Genomic DNA, 22,403 nt, shown 5'->3' with positions numbered 1-22,403 from the left:
TTTATGTATTAGTTTTATGTATATGTTCATGTATTATAAATCATAATAACAAAAAAAATCATGAATATAATAAAAATTAAAAATTTATTCTTGAAAAAATAAATGATCAATTAATAATGATCAATTAATAAATTATCTGTCATTTGTTGAATGGATGGATTGGTTGGTCAAATTTGAGAAAGTGTTTCATGATTATGTAGTATATAGATTATATAGTATTGGGTATATAGCAGGGTCTTTAATGGAATATGAAATTATGACATTTTGATGACAAACTAGGAGCTCAAAAGATTTATCCATGCATTTTTTTTCCCGTTGTTCCCTGATGGTGGAATGATTTACCCAATTTGATCCGAACAGCTGAGTCTTAAGCCATCTTTAAGAAACTTGTTTTCTATTATTTATTATTTTAATTAAAACAAAAAATTTCAACCCTCTGACATTAGAATTCTCTTTTTCTATTCTATCTACTTGTTTTCTTTAATTTTTCTTTTTTTTCCAGCACCAGCATTGTACTTTTTCTATTTTATGTACTTTTCTTTTTATATATTCTAAAAAAAACTGACCCTCTAATACTAGCATTCTCCATTTTTTCTATTCTATCTACTTGTTTTCTTTTTTAATATTTAATTAAAATGACCCTCTAGCACTAGCCTTTTCTATTCTTTTTCTATTCTATCTACTTGTCTTCTTTTTATTTATTCTAAAAAAACTTGCCCCTGTAACACTAGCATTCTCTATTCTTTTTCTTTTCTACTTGTTTTTTTATTTTTAATAAAAAATGACCCTCTAGCACTAGTTTTCAGTTCTTTTCTATTGTATCTACTTGTTTTCTTTTCAAAAAACGTGTCCCTCTAATACTAGCATTCTTTATTCTTTTTCTATTCCAGCTACTTTATTTCATTTTTATTTTTAATAGAAAATGACCCTCTAGCACTCATGTTTTCTGTTCTTTTTTTTCTATCATGTTTTATATTTATTCTAAAAAACCTGACCCTCTGACACTAGCATTCTCTATTCTTTTTCTATTCTATCTGCTTGTTTTCTTTTTGTTTACTATAAAAAACTGTTTTAGACTAACTGGGACTTGTCACCGCACTTACATATTGTTGCTCTTTTGTTGGTTTGATTTCTTCTATTGTCCTCATTTGCAAGTCACTTTGGATAAAAGTGTCTGCTAAATGTAAATGTAAACAAAAAATAAATAACATATGCATTTTTGTGTGAATTTTCATTTTATGCCAACTTTAACAATATTTACAACATATTGCATTATCTTCCAGCTGAAAACAGCTGGTCCACATTGCACTAGTAAAGTCAGTGATCCACTTTCCCTACAGAAATACAGAAATATTAGCAACTAAATGCATGAGTTTAGCACACAAGCAGTTAAGGTTTCAGTCTGTGGTCAGTTTAAGTTCAGCCTGTCACGTTCCTTTGGGCGATGTGTCTTTTTACCAGGTGATTCATGTTTATATGGGAATCATTACTCTTAGAGTACCAGGCATCCTAGTGTGACTTCCTCAGTCTGCTTTTAATGGTCGGCTGCTTTGACGACCTTGGAGATAAACTTTTCACGCTTAAAATGAGTTTGGTCTGCGATGTGATAATAAATCTTATTTATCGCTCGTCTGCCCCTGTGGGAGAAGACGAAGACGTCATGCACAGTGGACATTTTTCCACCGTTGCGCCGCTCTCCGTATCAGATACACGGATCATCACAACAGACGGCTGAATCAATTACAGTGCTCAACAGTGCACATCCTCAAGAGCCATAATCAAGATGAATCGTGGTTTTGTAACTAGTGCCCCCAGACAGAGTTCAAATATCTATCGGCTCGCAACTCCGCGACTCCACGTGTGGAGTTAGTGCCATCAGGATCTCAAAGGGTTTTGGTGGGAGGATATTCTGGTACAGGCCTTTATTAGAAGCTTTGCTTCTCTGTCGGGTGGAAATCCAATTCTGTGACCTTAGAGATGTATTTGTGGACTGATAGAAACGTATTGATTTGCAGAATTGGGACTTATCAGCTCTAACAATTCTGTACCTTTGGGAATTTTCACAGAGGAGGCAATTAAAAAAGAAAAAAGAACTATGTCACCAGAGGTTCAGTTTTTCTCTGTTCGATGATCTCTTATGGTATATGTCATTCATGATGAGGTGAAATTAGAACAATTGGTAGGGGCAGGAAGGAAGCTTGAAATTACCTCACAGTATAAATAACAAGCATTAGTAAGACTCTCTTCAAGTATCATGTCACATAGAATTCCTTGAGTGAACAGTTGGAGAAACAACAGTAGCAACATATCATAGTTAAACCATGGCATTATTTTTATGAATTAAACCAGTAGGGAATAACTGACAACAGGCTGTTGAATTATTAGAAAATTATGCACACCCGAGGTGTTGTGTCCGTTACTAAAGTTGTTCAGATGTTGTATTTCAAGACATTCATCCTTAAAACGCTCTTGTGTGTAGGATTAATTAATTCATTGATTTGATTAATCAAATCAGACCACTTTTATTGTCTCATTACCACAGCATCTGTGCCCAGGTGAGTGAAATTCTTGGGAGCGTGCTCCAGACAGTGCAGAGACAATTTACATATAGACAGTTAAATACCTAGGTTTATACAGATGAAAATGTGCAATATACACATACACAGGGGCGCCGCTAAGGGGGGGAAAGTTAGGACAATTCTAAGGGCCCACGCCTTTTGGGGGCCCCCAGAGATCTGCTTTGGTGTGGTAGGGGGGGCCCAACCTCATATTTTGTCATAGGGCCCAAAATTGCGAGCGGCGCCCCTGCACATACATACTCAGTAGACACAGTGTACTATTAGTATGCAATATCATGTACTGGATAAAATCAATGTCTATGTCTAACCATTGTTATAAAATGTTATAATATGCTTTTTCAATTAGATGAAGTAGGTAGAAAAATATTGGTTACTTGTATTAGAGTTTTTCTGTATTTTTCTGTATTTTTTTCTAGTTTCTGGGAGGCTCAAAGAGTAGGTGATATAAGAATATTCACAGCTATTCTTAACCAACTATTAAAAGAAAAAGCACATGAGGCATGGTGTCGGTTTTGGAAAATAATAAGTTACATATATATTCAAAATACGCATCTTTGTTAGTACAAGAGAGCTATTGAGTATGTGTATAGAATGCAACTGGTACGATCATTAGGGCCCGAGCCCAAAAGGGCGAAGGCCCTCTTGTTTTCCTAAGGATTCTTATTATTTTTTTTTTTTTTTTTTGTTAACCTTCCGGGCACTTAAGGGGGTCTTAACATGCTCAAAAACTCTTGAAAATTTGCACACATGTCGGAATCTGCGGCCATCAGGACGTCACAGAGGCTGGTACCGGGGCGTGGCAAGGGGACTCTACAGCGCCCCCTGGAATTTTTAGGGCCATATCGCACACATACTTGAACGTACACATATGAAACTCGGTACACATATAGAACTCATTGAGCTGAACAACTTTTGTACTCTATGTCATTTTCTTAACGCAACAGGAAGTGAGATATTTAGGGCTGTTTAAAAAGCGCATGCTCTGGAATTTAACGTACTCCTCCCAGGATTTCCATACGATTGTCACCAAACTCGGTCAGCATGATCTCAAGACATTGGGGACGCTAAATTGCGAGGGGATTTTTGATATCTCGAACGGTTTGGCCGTGGCAAGGCGACAAAGTTATGGCGAGAAATGAGAAACAGGAAGTGTCTAATAACTGTTGCACACATTGCCTGATTCTGATGAAACTTCACCAGATTGTTCGTTGTATGATGCCGATTCCATAAATGTGACTATTATGAGTCAAAGTTATAGCGCCACCAACTGGTAGCAGGAAGCGTGTCATTTTCAAAATGCGTTGAAATCAGCCTCTTAATTTTACTTGATTTTCTTCAAACTTCATCAAAATAATGTCAAAACACGGCCGATAAGAATATGTAAAGGGTACGATGATAAATCAAATGCTGTTGCCATGGCAACGTGTTAAACTTTAAAATTAGATTCCTGTCTTTTCGAAGCAGATAACATGTTTAGAATTTCATGAAACTCAACACACACATCAATATTAATGATAGTTAGACACTGGCAAAAGGTCATAAATGGGCGTGGAGCAGGCACTCTATAGCGCCATCTTTTGACAAAAGTTGGGGGGTTAGTTTTTCCTACAGTCACCAAACTCTGTACATATATTGTTCTCATCAATCTGGACAACTTTCTAAATCAAACTCATTAGCTAAGACCAACAGGAAGCCGGCTATTTTGATTTGAATGTGGATTTTTGGAAAAATCAGGCTGTAAACAAATTCACACTCCTTCTAAGAATAACAAGGTATTCACACCAAACTTTTTTAACATGAAGAGAAGATTCTGAAGATGTTAAATTGCGAGCGGATTTTGGATATCTTGAATGGTGTTGACATGGTAATTTTTTAAAGATGTAGTAAAAAACATAACCGTCATTTTATTTATATCTTTAAAGTGCAGCATCCAAACTCTTTACAACTTTTTTCACACAGAGATCTAATCATTCTGAGCAAGTGGTGTTAATATAAATTTTCTACAAGCTTCAATGAATTAATGAAAATTAAAAAACGAAATCAGAAACCTGCTGTCACTCTGGGTGAATGTCTCTACTGTATGTATGTGCGTTCAGTCAGGCTGAGAGAAGCTCATTATTGCAGGGGGGAGGGGTGAGAGGCAGAGAGGGTGACAGAGTAGAGAGCCATGCTACAGACCATCTTTGAGTTAGAAATGCACATATATGTACTTTAATTACATAAATATGTCTGATCTTTGAGTGTCTGATATTTTGAGAAAATATAAAGGGTCATTAAGTCTTTCATTGTTTGTATTTTGCAGTTGTTGTTTTTTATTTATTTTTTACTGAACTATACCATGAACTTGTCCTATTCAGTCACATAGCAAAAGATTAAGAAAAATACTTTTAAGCATGAGTGATTTATCTTCATTGTAGACAATATTTTCATAGTGTTATTTATTAAATATAAAATTATAATAATTAAAAATTTCAAGACAAACTTTGACAACAAAAACTTTGCTGTTATCTGTTCAAAACATCTGAAAACCATCATTTTAAGATCAGTTATATATATATATCGCCCCATTAAAATACTCAACTTGATTTTTAAAGATATTTTGAAGGAATGAAGCGTTTATAGAGCACTTTATTGTGTATTGCTGTACACCCACATTAACTGTGTTCATGTTAATTCACAGTACATAAACTATATATAAATACTTTTTTTTAGCTTAATATTAATTAACATTAATAAATGCTATTTATTTATTGGTCATGTTAACTAATATAGTTAATGTTAACAAATGAAACTGGATGGCAACATTTTATATTTTGTGTGTATGTGTCTGTGTGTTGATTTTAAAGTCTAACCCTTTCAATTCTGTAAACTTAAAATCCAAACTAGCAGAGGGTTACTGTGAATGCATGTGCCAACTGGGCACCGTCTTCCTTATTGATTCTTAGTTATGTAGTGCTTAAGAGTGATGTCTTATAACAGGAGTCACCAGCAAAGCAATATCCACACAAAAATTGTACAGATAGGTAACAATGACATTTAAGCAGAAGTGGTGGACGTAAAGCAAGCAATAATAACATTTTGTTATCATCATGAATTACATGTTCTTATCATCATCATCAGAATATTGGGAAAATGTTCCCTATATTGTGAACGGCTTTGGGATATCTTGAACGGTGTTGATGTGGTGATTTATGAAAGTAACAATAAAAAAGATGAAGAGATATTTTCATTTATCTTTAAATTGCATTATTCTAACTCATCAAAACTTTTTACATATAAAGAACAAGAAATCCTTAGGATATACGTGTAGTTTCAAAATGTTATCATGCTCAGAGGCCCCAAAAACATTAAAAGTGTCATTTAAATTTGTCAAATTAAAGCTCTAATACCAGGGATGAACACTAGAGGTCCTCATAAGATAAGGAATCGTTTGACCTCTAATGCTATTTAGCTCATTGTCAGTGTATAAGAATGACAATAATCCATAGAATCAGTTGATATAGACTGTACTGTCAGTGTACTTTTACATAATTATTTTGTATAGGTGCTTAAAGAGCATTAAAATCTTTTTTTTATCTTTTAAGGGAAAATTATATGATTTAAATACATATATATACACTCTCACTGGTAGAACAAACAATCTTATAAGTATGACACTATAATGCTCAGTTCACTTAATTAGAATGAGAAACAAATACAAAAAGGCCAAACAAAAAATCAACTAAGTTAATATGTATTTATTTTTAATATATTTGTTTATAATTATTTCACAGATGCTTATAGATTATTAAAATAATATTTAAAAATGCTTGTAGACCATAAAACATGGTAACTATTTAAAATAGGGTCTCTTTTGTTAACAATGGCTAATGAACTAACAAACACGAACAAACATCGAACAATATATTTGTACTCGATTTTCTTCAAACTTCATCAGAATAATGTAAAAGCCCAGATGCATCAAATGCTGTTGCCATGGCAAATAAATAAAAATAAAAAATACATTAAAATATTTGTTTCCTGTGATATTTAAGGCAGATAGCGTGCTTAAAATTTCATTTTCCATTTTCAATTTTCAATGATTTATTATATATTTAAAGTGCAGCATCCTAACTCTTTGAAACTTTTTTCATACAAATAACTATTCATTCTGATCAAACACAGTTCATTTCATAATTATACAAAACTCCACGAATGAAAAAAAAAAAAAAAAACATATCTGATCTCACTCTGCTCTGCAGGAGGAGAGACAGTAAGGGTTAGTCCAAAGGGTTACTGTGAATGCATGTGCCAACTGGGCACCGTTTTCCTGATGCTATCGGGATGGCGACTGCACAGACGGCGAGGGCCCGGTCATCGCTGCTTGCAGCTTTAATTGTTCTTTGTTTTTCCAGTCAATAGAAACAGGCAGATGGAGTAATACACCAGTAGCAGAGAGAATCTGTAGTTATTGTAAGTTAACATAAAACATTTCTGTGATGAGAAGCATGAGTATTTGGATCTGCATAAGAAATATTTAGGTGATCTGGTTCTTGTTGCTGATGTTTGTATTGATGTGTCAAGTGTTTGTGATTCGGGGTATGCATGGAGATTGGCATTCTATATATATCATGGAATGAAGAAAAGACTATCTGCCATGTCATTATGATTTTGTGGAACTATGGACCAAGAGGCCATATATTCCTGAAATACATTTTTTTTGTAATAGTTAACTTTTCACCTTTTTTTTTCTCTTTTTACTTTTTCGGGTCATCAGTCATCAAACCTCGTAAATATTGGTCACAGACACAAAGATTTACTTCAAATTTCACCAAGCTGATTACTCACTAAAAACTCCCACAGATCATGTTTTCATGCTATTTCTTATTTTAAGTCTTATTTTGACTTAACAAAGTGTTTATCTAAGTGTGTGAGTTGTTTACTTACTTTTTAAAATTAGTCTTCCTATTAACCCTATTATATTATTCATTCAGACTGATTCACGAATGCAGAACGTGCACAAACCCAAGAGGCAGGAAATTGCAAAAACCAATTGCAGCCGAACATAACCAGCCAAATCCAATCATATTGCAATTGAGGCATTGCCTCCTCTAACGTGACTTTCCCCATTCATTAACTCACTCAATAAACCCACCGCAGGCTTCAGGGTGTCTTTTAAAACTCAATGGGCTTAGGGGACGTGAGAAAGACGCGGACTCCGGCTGTAACTTTACCTGCTGGTGTCACAGTTGGTTTTAATGTTATATTTTGTAATGTTAGTGTTGTTTTATTTTTGTACTACAAATTTTTTCTTATACAATATATTCAGGAGACACTGCCTCCCCTTGAGAAAACACCCCTGGTACATACAGTTGTGTTCAAAATAATAGCAGTGTGTCTAAAAAAGTGAGTAAGGCTCAAAATCATTATAATAACTTTTATTTCAATAAACACAAATACATTGGGAACACTGCAAACTCTATTCTAAATCAAAACATGAAGAAAAATTGATCAAATTTGTCATTACTTTACTGAAAATGAAGAAAAATAAATAATAGGCTGTTCAAAAAAATAGCAGTGTCTGCATTTTTCTTTACAAAGTCATTTACTGTTTAAACTGAAAAAATCTTGTAGATTTAGTTTTATCGTGAATCACTGAACTTTTATTTAGTTGTATAACCAGAACTGCTTCACATCCATGTTGCACGGAGTCGATCAACTTCTGGCACCTATGAACAGGTATTCCAGGCCAGAACGATTGTACTACACACCACAATTCCCCTGCATTTCTCGGTTTTGCCTCAGAAACAGCATTTACGATGTCACCCCACAAGTTTTCTGTGGTATTAAGGTCCGGGGATTGAGCTAGCCACTCCATAACATTAATTTTGTTGGTCTGGAACCAAGATGCTGCTCATTACTAGTGTGTTAAGGGGTCATTGTCTTGTTGAAACACCCACTCCAATGGCATTTCCTCTTCAGTATAAGGCAACATGACCTTTTTGAGTATTTTGATGTACTCAAACTGATCCGCAATCCCTGGAATGTGAGAAATAGACCATAGTATGGGAATTGATGCTTGATGCTTGCGTCACTATGCTTTACTGTCTTCACAGTGTACTGTGGCTTGAATTCAGTGTTTGGGGGTCACCTGACAAACTGTCTGTGGCCCCTGAACCCAAAAAGAACAATCTTGTTTTCGTCAGTCCACAAAATATTGTGCCATTTCTCTTTAGGCCAGTCAGTGTGTTCTTTGGCAAATTGTAACCTCTTCAGCACCTGTCGTTATTTCAAAAATGGGACTTTGCAGAGGCTTCTTGCTGATAGCTCGGCTTCACATTGGAGTCTTCTCATTGTTACAGTACTTAAAGTGCCTTGCAAAATTATTCACACCCCTTCACTTTTTTCACATTTTGTTATGTTGCTGCCTTATGTTAAAGGGGTGCTATTATGCTTTTTCACTTTTTGAACTTTAGCCAGTGTGTGGTGTGTATGTTTGGGCATAAAAAACATCTACAAAGTTACAAATCTCAAAGCCCACTCCAAAGGGAGATATTTAGTTTTTAAAATTTCCCGTTTCAAGAACTACAACGAACGGCTCATTTGGACTACAGCATTTGTTTTCCGCATGCAATGATGTCACAATGCGGTACCCCACCTAGAGAAATTTAATTCGTTAACGGGTTGGGGATTTGCCTAACTTTAGCCTGGACAGCCGCTTCTGGGATGCTTCAGCGAGCCGCAGGTCGTCTCAGCTTTAACTAAAGAGTCCACGAACTGCTCCGGAATCCATGCTGGAGCCGCGCCATTGACGTGCGGTTTAGAGGTTTCAAACACACGCAGATCCGCGGCTGATGTAAACACGAACATTAACTAGTGATCATCCGTGCACGCGTTGAAGCCGTGCCGTAGACATGCAGTGTGCGGTAAGACATTTATTCATCATACAGTGTATATTCACTAGCATTATGGTTTCGGGCATGTAAATAATAAATACATTAGCACAATAATGATAATATCATGTATCGGCGATCTCGCAGGCTGACGATAGGACCAACAATACTGTAGCGTTTTATTAACTCACCTTTCATGCATCATAGGTGTATATGACTTCCTTCTTTCAGACGAATGCAATCCGAGTTACATTAAAATTAATCCTAGCTCTCCCAAGCTTTAGAACTAAACAGTATAGATGAGTGTTTCTCTCCATCAGTCCAAAACAAGTCGATCCATAATAAAAAATGTGCCTCACATGGCTCCGGGGCGGTCGGTAAAAGCCTCCTTTAGTGATCCGATGTGTTTTTGTACGAAAAATATCCACATTTAAAACGTAAGAATCACTTTTATCTAGTTTGCTGCTTTGGGAAGGAGTGCAGCAGGGCGGAACGCGGTCTACGCTGTTTGCCAATCGCAACACAGTGGGACTTCTGACCAATCACAATACATTTGGTTTTTCTGAAGGCGGAACCCGGAACTAATCGAGCCATTTGTGCCAGCCTGGGGAGAAAGCTATTGTAATAATGTAAATTATGCATTTTTTGAACCACCAAGCATGAGAGCATGTTCAAGTACACCCCCAAAACAAAATAAAGACTTTGTAAAAGAGCATAATAGGACCCCTTTAAACTACTTTAAATTACTTTTTTCCCACATCAATCTACACTCCCTACTCCATAATGGCAAAGCAAAAAATATGTTTTTAACATTTGTGCAAATTTATTAAAAATAAAAAACTGAAAAGATCCCATTGCATAAGTATTCATACCCTTTTCCGGGACACTCGAAATTTAGCTCAGGAGCATTCATATTGCTTCTAGATGTTACTACACTTCGAGTGGAGTTAAACTGTGGCAAATTCATTTGAATGAGTATGATTTAGAAAGGCACACACCTCTAAGAAAAGGTCTAACAGCTGAGAATGCATATCAGAGCAAAAACCAAGTCCTGAGGTCAAGATAACTGCCTGTAGAGCTCAGTGACAGACTTGCGTTAAGGCAATGATCAAGGGAAGAGTTCAGAAAAAAAAACTGCTGCATTGAAGGTTCACAGAAGCATGTAGCCTCCATTATCCATAATGGAAGACAATTGGAACAACTTGGACTCTAGAAAATGTCTGACAGAGCTTGAGAGGTGAAAAGGTGAGGCAAAGAATGGCAGATAATTGCCAAATGCAGATGTGCAAAGCTTGTCACATCATACCCAAAAAGACTTGAGGCTGTAAAGGTGCTTCAACTATGTACTGAGTATGAATACTTATGCAATGTACTTATTTCAGTGTTTTATTTTTAATACATTTGTAAAATTTGCAAATACTTTTGCAAGGCACTGTACAGGTAAATTAAGACTTTAATCGAATGGTAGCTGTTAGTTTTCTTCTACGCCTTTCTGGTTTTGGTTGCCATTTTAAAACATCTGATATCATTTTCTGCACTTCTTAATATGTTTTTGTCCTCTCTTATCAACTTTTTAATCAAAGTACGCTGTTCTTCTGAACAATGTCTGTAACAACCATTTTACAGAGATTTTCAGAGAGAAATGCACAGTACAACATTTGTTGCCTTCATCCTTAAATTAGGGCAACTTGTTTGACACCAGTTTTTTTCACAGAATGATTCACCTCTCTAACTAAACTCCACACTGCTATTGTTTTAAACATGCCCTTTTCAAATAATGATTCAATTACACGGAATCAGCAGCATGCATATCATGACTGTTGGGTCTGTTAGTTTTCTATAGTACAACTACTCTAGTACAACTACTAAGTGAAGTTTTTGCCATGTAGAAATATCATTTCCACCAAACACAGTGATTGATCTGGTTAGTGATGCTGGAATGCTATTATTTTGAACACAACTGTATATATCCATAAAGAGAGAAAGAGAGAGTTTTGCTAAACTTGCAATTGAATAATGTAAGCCGACTGGAATGAAGAACAAGATCCAGTGATAAAACAGCTCTCAAATCCTCTTATTCTGGGATTCATTAATCATTTGCAAAATATTCTGTGGTAAATGCTATGTTCAATAAGAGGAATAATTTATGAGTTTTGCACAGGAAAGATCCACACGAGAGCATAACACTGACATGCTAAAAATGATCCTTACCCACAGCCTTCAGTGAGGCGTATTTGTTGAGCTCCTTTGCCGATTGCTGTTGCTCATAGACATGGGACAGCTGGCTGAGGGCTGGATATGGGTGCGTTTGCATCATGTTGTTTATCTGGCCGCCTTCTGCAAACAAAACAAAATATTGTTAAAGGGTTGCATCATTATTTTGTCTTAATTCACAGCATTTTATTAGTCATCCCAGCTAATATGTCTCGCTTACTGCTGACTAACGTCACGATTTAGTTGCCACTAATAACTAAAGAGAAACAGACTCCTAAGGGCTCTAAAACTTTCTTTACATACAGTAGGTCGCAGATAGACGAAAAAGGAATCAGACTGAATGGATTCAATAACGAGGTGTTTGATGCGTGTGCGCGGCTAGTGTCACAACCCAGTCCAATCTGCCTCCTGTGATGTGACAGTCAAAGCATAAGCGATGGTATGTATATACAACCGGTCTCATTGATTTCCTCCCTTGACTTCCTCTGGTTCATAGAGATGAATTGTCAGCGGTGAATGACGATCAAAGAGGTGTAACCTGCGTGGCAGAGCTGTCAGCGCAGAGCTCCTGTTGTGACTAATTAATCACTTAGCCCTGCAGCAGGGTTGCTGACACACGTCTGTACTGAGCGCCGCGCAGTGAGTCATACCACAGCAGACATCGCACAGATTACTGCTCAACAGAGCTTTAGAAAAACACTATAAACTACTGTACACGCATTAGCGCTTAGTGTGCTTGTTTTCTCTAATGTTTTTGTCAAATAACAACAGCTTATTTTGCTTTGTTTTGCTAAAGCGTGTGGAAAATATTATTTATTTGCTAATAGCACATCGTTATTTTCAGTTACGTAATGTTCAAAATTAGATGACTCGGGGAAACAGATACTGAACGCTTTGAGAGCACAAACTCACACTGTGCAAACTTCAAATGAAAACCTTGACTTATGTTCGCTACTGTTCAAAAGTTTGAGCTCAGTAAAATTTTTGGAATAAAATGAATACTTTTATTCAGAAAGGATGTAAACAATTTATCATGGTTTTCACAAAAATATTAAGAAGAACAACTGTTTTCAACATTAATAAAAGCAAACCAGCATGTTCGAATTATTTCTAAAGGATTGTGTGACACTAAAAACTGGAGCAACAGCTGCTGAATATTCAGCTTTGCCATCACAGGAAAACATTACATTGTAAAATATTTAATATTTTATAATAGAAAATATTTACTGTATTAAAGAAATTTAGCCTTGGTGAGCTTAAGAGACTTCTTTCAAAATCATGAAAGAAAGCCTAAACTTTTGAACGGTTGTGTACATGGGCGACACTTCAGTTATTGGAACTTTTTGTGCCCTTGAAATTATTTATAATTCTTTTAATCTAGTTTTAAAAGACAGATAGCTTTAAACTTTTGTTCGGACTCTGTAATTACATATTCAGTTTTTTTTTTTAAACTGTTCTTTAATTTTTCTAAAAAATTCATATTTTCATTCATTTATATGTAACATATTTCCAAGTTTTTCAGTCTGGTTCTCATGAAAGCACCTGGAGATTTACTTTTGGTGCTCACAGTGCAAATTGTTACCCATTAAATATAATTACAAAATATACTGTATGGGTCAAAATGATCGATATTTCTTTTATGGCAAAAATCATTTGGATATTAAGTAAAGATTGTGTTCCATGAAGATATTTTGTAAATTTCTGACCGTAAATATATAAAAACGTAATTTTTGGTTAGTAATATGCATTGCTAAGAATTTTCTCAATATTTAGCTTTTTTGCACCCTCAGATTTCAGATTTTCAAATAGTTGTATCTCAGCCAAATATTGTCATATCCTAACAAACCACACATTAATGGAAAGCTTGTTTAGCTTTCAGATTATGTATAAATCTCAATAAATCTTGAAATTTACCTTTATGACCCTTATGGTTTTGTGGTCCAGGGTCTTTTTCCACTCCTTTTTTATTTATTTATTTTTTTTTATATTAATTTTGCACTATTTTTAAAACTAAAATCAGCAAGCTTTTATTTTGGCGGGTTGTCAGCAAGTAAGAATATGCACTGCCAGGTTTAGCGCTACAGAGTGAAGTGAATCAGTGAATAAGATTTGAGTTTTGCATCTTGCTGTGAAACCATAATGTCAGTTTGAATGTAAATCTTATACATTTGGTCAATCTAAAACGGCTCTCAACCATGTTGGTACGCAAATGAGTGGTCTGAAGTTACTAGACACAAGATATAATTTTTTAATAGTTTATTACTAGTGGATGCAGGACATTATAGTTCATTTATGTAAGTGAGGATAGCAAAATAAAGTAAACTGTGATATTATACCCCAAAATTCTTCATTCAGTGGACTACCAGTAAAATTGACCAGAGCATGTTTTGCTTAAATGTTTTTTCTTTAATTGCTTATGTGACCTTTTTACACCACAGACTGAACAAAATTAAGCAATGCTTGGTAACTGGTCAACAAAGTAATGATAGTTGTGCAACAGTTCTATAAATTTTTGGTTGATTGTAATCCATTACATAACTTTCTATCAAAGTCAGACATTATCAAGATTAATTTGTTCTGACACAGTTTAGTTTAGTTCTTTAGTTTAGTTCTTGTCATATTTTATTACCATTTTCTAAAATATAGCAAATAAACTATAATAATGTGAGAAACGTTAAAGGTGTCTAAATAAATATTGGTTTGATTGTATATAGAATTGTGTCTATGTGTTTGTGTGTGCCTAATGGAAGTCTTAATGGAACACTGCTGCTGTTAATATTTGATCTAACAAAGGGAAAAGTTCAATAAGACATTATTAAATGGATAGTTCACAAAAAAATGAAAATTTGATGTTTATCTGCTTACCCTCAGGGCATCCAAGATGTAGATGACTTTGTTTCTTCAGTAGAACACAAACGAAGATTTTTAACTCAAACTGTTGCAGTCTGTCAGTCATATAATGGCAGTCACGGCTTTGAGATAAAATAAAACATACACAGACAAAACCTAATTAAACCCTGCGGCTCGTGGCGATACATTGAGGCCTTAACACATGAAACAATCGACTTGTGCAAGAAACTGAACAGTATTTATATAATTTTTTTTTACCTCTGATCCACCGCAGTGTCCAACTCTCCTGAGTACATTCACAACAGTCGGCAATGTGCTCTGGCATAGTAAACACATGCGCGGAAGCGATCTGTCGCACGTATATGTCACTCATTGTTTACACAGAGAGATTGTGGGTACGACGGCTACTCAAAATGGTAATTACTTATGCTTATCCTGATTGTTGCAACCGATTCAAAACTAAAAGATTACATTTGCTTGCACAAACTCATCCGGGAGTGTTGACTTTTCATCGACTCCAAACTTTTGAGCCTTGAGCTTGCTCTTTGTCACGCACAGACTGTTGTGAATGTGCTCAAGACAGTTGGACACTGCGGTGGATCAGAGGTAAAAAATGATATAAATACTGTTCAGTTTCTTGCACAGACCGGTTGTTTTGTGTGTTAAGAAGTCAATGTATCGTCACGAGCCACAGGTTTTAATTAGGTTTTGTCTGTGTATGTTTTTTTGACTCTCAAAACTGTGGGTCTCGTTGACTGCCATTATATGACTGACAAACTGCAATGGTTTGAGTTAAAAATCTTTGTTTGTGTTCTACTGAAGAAACAAAGTCACCTACATCTTGGATGCCCTGGAGGTAAGCAGGTAAACAAAAATTTCCCTTTTTGGGTGTACTCTCCCTTTAAGTGGACTGAGTATTCTCCTCCCAGTCCTCAGATCTGTGAGCTTCTCCGTGACTTCAGGCAAACTGTAAGTGATGAGATGAGCAAATAATAATGTGAGTGGTGAGCCATAGCACACAAAGTACATATTTCAAGTTTGGCGAGGTCCAAAAACAAAATAAACTCAACAAACCCTGAAGAAGGTCATATAGGATAATAAAAAAGACATAAACACCTCTTTTTTAAAGAGAACATTTGTTGGTTTTTGGGCCAAAACATTCGTGTTAACCATACATGCTGTTCATTTTGTACACCACAGATTTTGCGGCCTACTCTTTTGAAAATTTGACAGAAGTAGCAGATAAGTGGGAGTGATCCCATGCTTGGTTCTTTTCAATTTCCTGGGTATCTTAGTGTTTGTTTTGTTTTGTGTAAGAAGCTGACTCATCTCCACTGGGAGAACTTCCTCCCAAGTGTTTGGTTGCAAATTGCCTTTACACCATCTTTCTCCTTGTGCTATCGTTCTCGTCATGGCAACACAAGCGTTCGTGCTCTGTTTGCAGTGCATGCAGCCAGCCTCTTGTATGGTTTCCACCACCCACGTGCTAAGCAAGCTCAGTGTTTGCAATTGATGGACCTTCGGTGTTTGTTCTCATGGTGTTAAATACCCCATCTCCACTAGCCCGCCGAACAAGGAAACATTAACACACATTAATTAGCAATTGTTGCTAAAAGATGGTTTTGCTGGGATCACATCCAACTTTGCAATTAGTGGACTGCAGCGTGATGGAAAGAGTTTAAATACAGTCATGTAAACGGCCCATCACTGCCTACAATGGGCAATCCCTGTCACGTGGATATAATACAGACCTGTAGGGGCGATTCTACAGTAGGATTTTATTCTCAGTGGGCTCAGCCTCCGACCTGAGCACGAGCTCATGAAGCTCTGAGGAACTTTTCTTTCTTGAAATCTGAGAGGTTGCGAGTATGAATCTTGCTCAACTATATGACAATATGTCAGTCAGTGTTTTGTTTGTTTGTATTTTGATTTTATTTTCTCTGACATATCACTAACAGATATGCGTGGGGAGCTTTGTGACTTCACCTATACATCCAGGCCTGCTTTGACTAGAGGGAAGGGTGCTAGTATAAAGTTTCATCCTGAGGAAAAGATTCAGTGAAATGACAGCTTACAGCAGTTGCTGTTTTCAGCAAATCTGAGGAGAGATCATAGACTTTTTTAAAGTGGTGATAGCTGAGTTTGTCACAGTTTTTGAGTGAGGTAACGTTAAAGGAATAAACGTGACCCTGGACCACAAAACCAGTCTTAAGTAGAACGGGTATATTTGTAGCAATAGCCAACAAAACATTGTATGGGTCAAAATCATACATTTTTCATGTATGCCAAAAATCATTAGGATATTAAGTAAAGATCATGTTTCATGAAGATATTTTGTAACTTTCCTATGAATATGTCAAACTTAATTTTTGATTAGTAATATACATTGCTAAGAATTTCTTTTGGACAACTTTAAAGGTGATTTTGTCAATATTTAGATTTTTTTGTTGTATCTCAGCCAAATATTGTCCTATCCTAACAAACCATACATCAATTGAAAGCTTATTTTTTTTAGGTTCAGATGACGTATAAATCTCAATTAAAAAAAATGACCCTTATGGTCTAGGGTCACAAATATAGTCTATGCAAACATGCCTACAATATATAATGGAAATGCATGCATGTATATAAATACAACAATAATAATAGTGCACTGTCCCTGGAGAGTATTTATCAATACATAATTACATTTTGTATATTTTCTAGTTTTTATGATTTTTTTGTACAAATAATTATAATTTTATTAGACAAAACTTAAAGAACACATAATGATTACATAGATATTGTAGAATCTGCAAAAAGGTAACATTTTTTTCAAAAATAACAGATGTTTACATAAAACAATATAGCTGAATTACACAGATCACCCCATTCGAAGGTTACCCATCTGTTGCTTGGATGTACTTTGGCTGTTTTGGCAGTTAAACAACCTACTGTTCTTTAGAAAATCTTCCAGATCCTGTACAGTCTTTGGTTGTCCAGCATCTTCTGCATATCTGAACCCTTTCCAGCACAGACTGCATGATTTTAAAAATCTTTTCATACCGAGAACATTTGAGGGACATAACTATTACAAAAAGATGCAAACATTTACTGATGCTCAAGAAAGCCATGCATTAAGAACTGGGGGGTGAAAACTATTGAACAGGATGGATGTGTGCAGTTTTGTTATGTACAAATTTGTTTATAATTTACTATTTCATTATGACTGCATTTCAGAAGCTAAACAATATAGATACATGCTTCCCAAAAGACAATCTGCCCTGATTATGGTATTCAAAATCCCATCCCCTGACTCCTAATGCATAATGTTGCTTGCTTGAGTAGCAGTAATGTTTGCACTTTTTGTTAACAATAGATCAAACATATTTGATTCATTTGTATAAATTCAGTTATTGTTTTGTCTTGTGGATATATGTTAAGTAAAGTGCAGTACTAAATAAAAAGAACCCCCTCTTATTTTCTTAAAATGAGTAACATTTTGCAGATTCTGCAAGGTGTATGTAAAGCTATGACTGCAACCATACTGTTTAAGTGGTAGGGGCACATTTTATCAAATTTATTTAGCGATTTCACTGACTTTATTAACTTGACCAGTACTGTTGGCACTATTAATAACACCCATTCAAACAGACACATAGCAGCAGAGGTAGAATAGAAGTATAAGCCGCTCAGAAAAAGTTAGGTCACAATTCATTTTAAATGTGAGAGGAGGGCACAAGCCTGATCTGAAACTGCTGCGGATGAGCGATAGAGAAGCAGAGTGTGTGTATGAAAGCTGTTTGCTTCTATCAGTATCCGCTATTGTGCTCTAAATGGGCTGGCCTGAGGATGGCAGAATGTTTGCTTTCTAAAAATGAAAAAAGTGCATTTGATCATAAAGGTTTGCTTTTAGTGTCAACCTCTTGCCTTCTGTGTACAGCTACTCCATACTGCATGACACATGACAAGAGGAAATAATAATGTGTAATTTTATATGCACTACTGGTCAAAAGTTTGGAATTATTAAGAATTTTTTTTAAATGTCAGTGAATTTCCATTAAAAAATCACTTATACCAAGCCACTTTTACTCACCAAGGCTGCATTTGATGAAAAATAAAGTACAGCATTACTGTGAAGTTATTACTATTTAAATTACCCATTTTTTTTTTAAATATACAGTCAAGCCCGAAATTATCCATACTCCTGGCAAATTCTGACTTAAAGTTACTTTTATTCAACCAGCAAGTTTTTTGACCAGAAATGACACAGGCTTCTCCCAAAAGATAATAAGACGATTGTCACAGTTCTGTCTGTTTATTCATTGGTTTTTCCCATTTCTATCTGTCTGATTTGGTTGTGCCCTCGTTTGCCCTCATCCCCGTCACCTGTGTGTCATTATTGATCATCTGTGTCACCTGTGCTTAATTATCCAGTCACCCTTTATAAGTCTGTCTTTCTGTTCAGAACACTGTCGGTCTTCGTTGATGTTACGTGTGTGGATTCTCCTGCCTGTTCTTGATTGTTTCTGCTTGTCTATTTGAAGAGTATATTAAAATAGTGTTGATTGTTTATCTCGTCTCGTCTTGTTCCGTCCAGCACGTGCACCATTATAACAGAAAGACCGACCGAAACAGTCACGGCGTTTTCCCCCTGCGTTTCTTTTCCGTTTTGGTCCCAGTGTTTATTTTTTATTTTTATTTTTTCCCTGTAATGGATGACCCGAATGTATTCATCATCCTCCTGAAGCAGGGGAACCGCTCTCTCGAGGACCACACAAGAGACTTTGTATTCCTCGCTCCATCAACACACTACCCGGACAGCTGCTTATGCACTTTCTTCCGCCATGGATTAAATAACAACATCAAGACGCAGCTGTCCGGGGAGGGTCCTCGAGAGAGCCTTGCCGGATACATCGAGTGGGTGCTGGCGTCCTGTGGATCTTCCTGGACTGTCGGTTTCGTCGAGGAGGACGTCAGCCCCACTCATGACCCAGAGAGCAGCCTACCATCACCCCGACACGCAGAGCATGAACCCGAGCGCACCGCGGATGAGGGACTAGAGCCGCGAGCGACAGAGCCAGAGCACTCTCCGGCTGACCAGGTGCGTGAGCCGGATTCTACATCTGCGACGGTGGATTGCGACGTGGAGCAGATGAGGGAAATGGAGAGCCCTGCCCACTGCAACTCTGCTGGGGGTGAGATAGACAACTCTGGGGACCTTATTGACTTTTCCGAAGTTATGGATTATAAACCATTTGACTTAATAGACTTTTTCTCTGAGCCACTGACCTGCCTAAGCTTCCCTCCCACCCGCCCTCTTCTGTCTGAATCTGCCTGGTCCCCGCTGGTTCCGCCCAGCCGTCCTGAGTCCCCGCTGGTTCCGCCCAGCCGTCCTGAGTCCCCGCTGGTTCCGCCCAGCCGTCCTGAGTCCCCGCTGGTTCCGCCCAGTCGTCCAAAGTCTCCCAGGTCATCGGTCAGTCCCCTTGCTCACCCTCAGCCCACCATCCATGCAGTGGGCTCGCCGCAGGGATGCCAATCAACATCGGTGGCATGGCTGGAGGATCCCTCAGCTCCGCCTCCAGCCTCACAGCCCAGATCTCCACCTCGGCCCTCCGACCCTGCGGCTCCACCACGGCTCTCAACGCCCTCAGCTCCACCGTCGCCCGTCGGCCCACCAGCTCCACCGGGCTCCATCGTCCCTCCGGCTCCGCCTTGGTCAGTCGTCGACCATCCGCCGCCTCGGGACTCCACTCCTCTGGCTTCGCCTCGTCCCTCTGTCCCTCCGGCTCTGTCAGGCTCCTCCTTCCCGTCAGCATCGCCTTCGTCCTCTGTCGCTCCGGCTCCGCCGCGGACCTCCGGATCTCCGCATCCGCCTCGGCCGCCAGAGCCTCCTGTTCCACCTTGGCCCTCCGGTTCCGCGGTGTCGCCCTGGTCCGTCGGCTCTCCATCTCCGCCTCGGGTTCCTCTGCCAGCTGCTCTGCCTCTGTCGGTCGGACCCCTGGAGTCGGCGGTCCTCCCTCCACCATGGCTCCTCCCTCCGTCGGCTCCTCCGTGGGCTGTCATCCTGGCTGCGATCTGGGTCCTGTTCTCCTGCTTCAGGTCCCTCCTGTTTCCTCCCTGGCTCCTCCCACCGTCGTCGCCCCCTTGGACTGTCTTTTTTGTCACATGGACTCTTGTTTTTGTCCCCCTTCCGGGGTTGCGTCCTCCGCCGAAGCCCCCGCCCTCATTGACTCTGTTTTTCTGGTTATCCGCCCCTCTTGTCTGTTTTTGTTTTTCTACGGCGCGAGGACGCGCCTTTCCGGAGGGGGGCGTATTGTCACAGTTCTGTCTGTTTATTCATTGGTTTTTCCCATTTCTATCTGTCTGATTTGGTTGTGCCCTCGTTTGCCCTCATCCCCGTCACCTGTGTGTCATTATTGATCATCTGTGTCACCTGTGCTTAATTATCCAGTCACCCTTTATAAGTCTGTCTTTCTGTTCAGAACACTGTCGGTCTTCGTTGATGTTAGATGTTACGTGTGTGGATTCTCCTGCCTGTTCTTGATTGTTCCTGCTTGTCTATTTGAAGAGTATATTAAAATAGTGTTGATTGTTTATCTCGTCTCGTCTTGTTCCGTCCAGCATGTGCACCATTGTAACAACGATGTACAAGAGGCATCATTGTGGAAAAAATATTTCTCAGCTTTTACTTACATTTGAACAAAAAGTGGCATGTCCAAAATTATTCATACCCTTTGACACACTGTCACAGTCTATGGGAAAATCCAAAGTTCTATACCATTCCAAATAGTCCAAGCTGTTCTAAAGCATCCTAATTACCCTGATTCATTGGGGAAAAAGCTGTTTTAATCAACTCAACAGGTGAAAAACAGAAGCTGTCTGCTGTTGGTTTGTGGACAGTCATGGCTAAGACAAAGGAGCTCACTTTTTGAATTGTATAGCCACAATGATTTAGCCTTCATTTGGCGTAAAAAGGAGAAACCCTAAGAACACCATCCCCACTGTCAAACATGGTGGTGGGAACCTAATGCTTTGGGGGGTTTTTTTTAGCCATGGACCAGGGAACCTTATCACAGTAAACAGCACCATGAAAAACGAGCAGTACATCAAAATCCAGGCAGTCTGCAGAGAAACTTGGGCACCAGTGGACATTTCAGCACGTCAACGACCCAAAACACACAGCAAAAGTGGTGAAGAAATTGTTAGCAGACAAAAACATTAATGTTTTGCAGTGGCCCAGCCAGAGTCCTGACTTTAAACCAATTGAGAATTTGTGGAGGAAGCTAAAGATCAGGCAAGGAGATCCTCCAACCTGAAAGAGTTGGAGCTTATCGCTAAAGATGAATGGGCTAAAATACCAGTGGAGACATGCAAAAAGCTGGTCAGCAATTATAGGAAGCGTTTGATTGCTGTAATAGCCAATAAAGGCTTTTCTATTGAATATTGAAAAGGGTATGAATAATTTTGGACAAGCCACTTTTTGTTTAAATGTAAATAAAAGCTGAGAAATATTTTTTTATCATAATTGATGGCTCTTGTACATCGTCTTATTATCTTTTGGGAGAAGCCTGTGTCATTTCTGGTCAAAGAAAAACTTGCTGGTTGAATAAAAGTAACTTTAAGTCAGAATTTGCCCAGGGTTTAAATAATTTCGGGCTTGACTGTATTTTATTTTTAATATGATGGCAAGGCTGAAGTTTCAGTATACATTACTCCAGTCTTCAGTATCACATGAATACTGAAAAAAGTTTTAAAGTTTCCTAAAATATTTGGCAGCAAAAACTTCTTAACAGTAACAATAAGAAACATTATTAATAATTGAGCACCAATAATAATTAATAAAGCTGAGCACCATATCAGCATATTAGAATGATTTCTGGAAGATCATGTGACACTGAAGCCTGGA

The 22,403-nt window shown here is 37.8% G+C and overlaps 1 protein-coding gene across 1 annotated transcript in view; it reads right to left on the bottom strand.

Annotated features, from left to right (window-relative positions):
* The window catches only part of shisa9a (shisa family member 9a), a 54,565-nt gene that overhangs the window by 6,266 nt on the left and 25,896 nt on the right, over positions 1 to 22,403 (bottom strand). Inside the window, exon 3 of the mRNA XM_073828342.1 lies at positions 11,663 to 11,788. Coding sequence (XP_073684443.1) covers positions 11,663 to 11,788 — 126 coding nt within the window. The remainder of the gene's footprint in view (positions 1 to 11,662; positions 11,789 to 22,403) is intronic.

The sequence above is a fragment of the Garra rufa genome, chromosome 22 (assembly GCF_049309525.1).
Source record: "Garra rufa chromosome 22, GarRuf1.0, whole genome shotgun sequence".
NCBI lineage: Eukaryota > Metazoa > Chordata > Actinopteri > Cypriniformes > Cyprinidae > Garra > Garra rufa.
The sequence above is the reverse complement of the archived record's forward strand: the minus strand, read 5'-3'. Positions and strand labels throughout refer to the sequence as shown.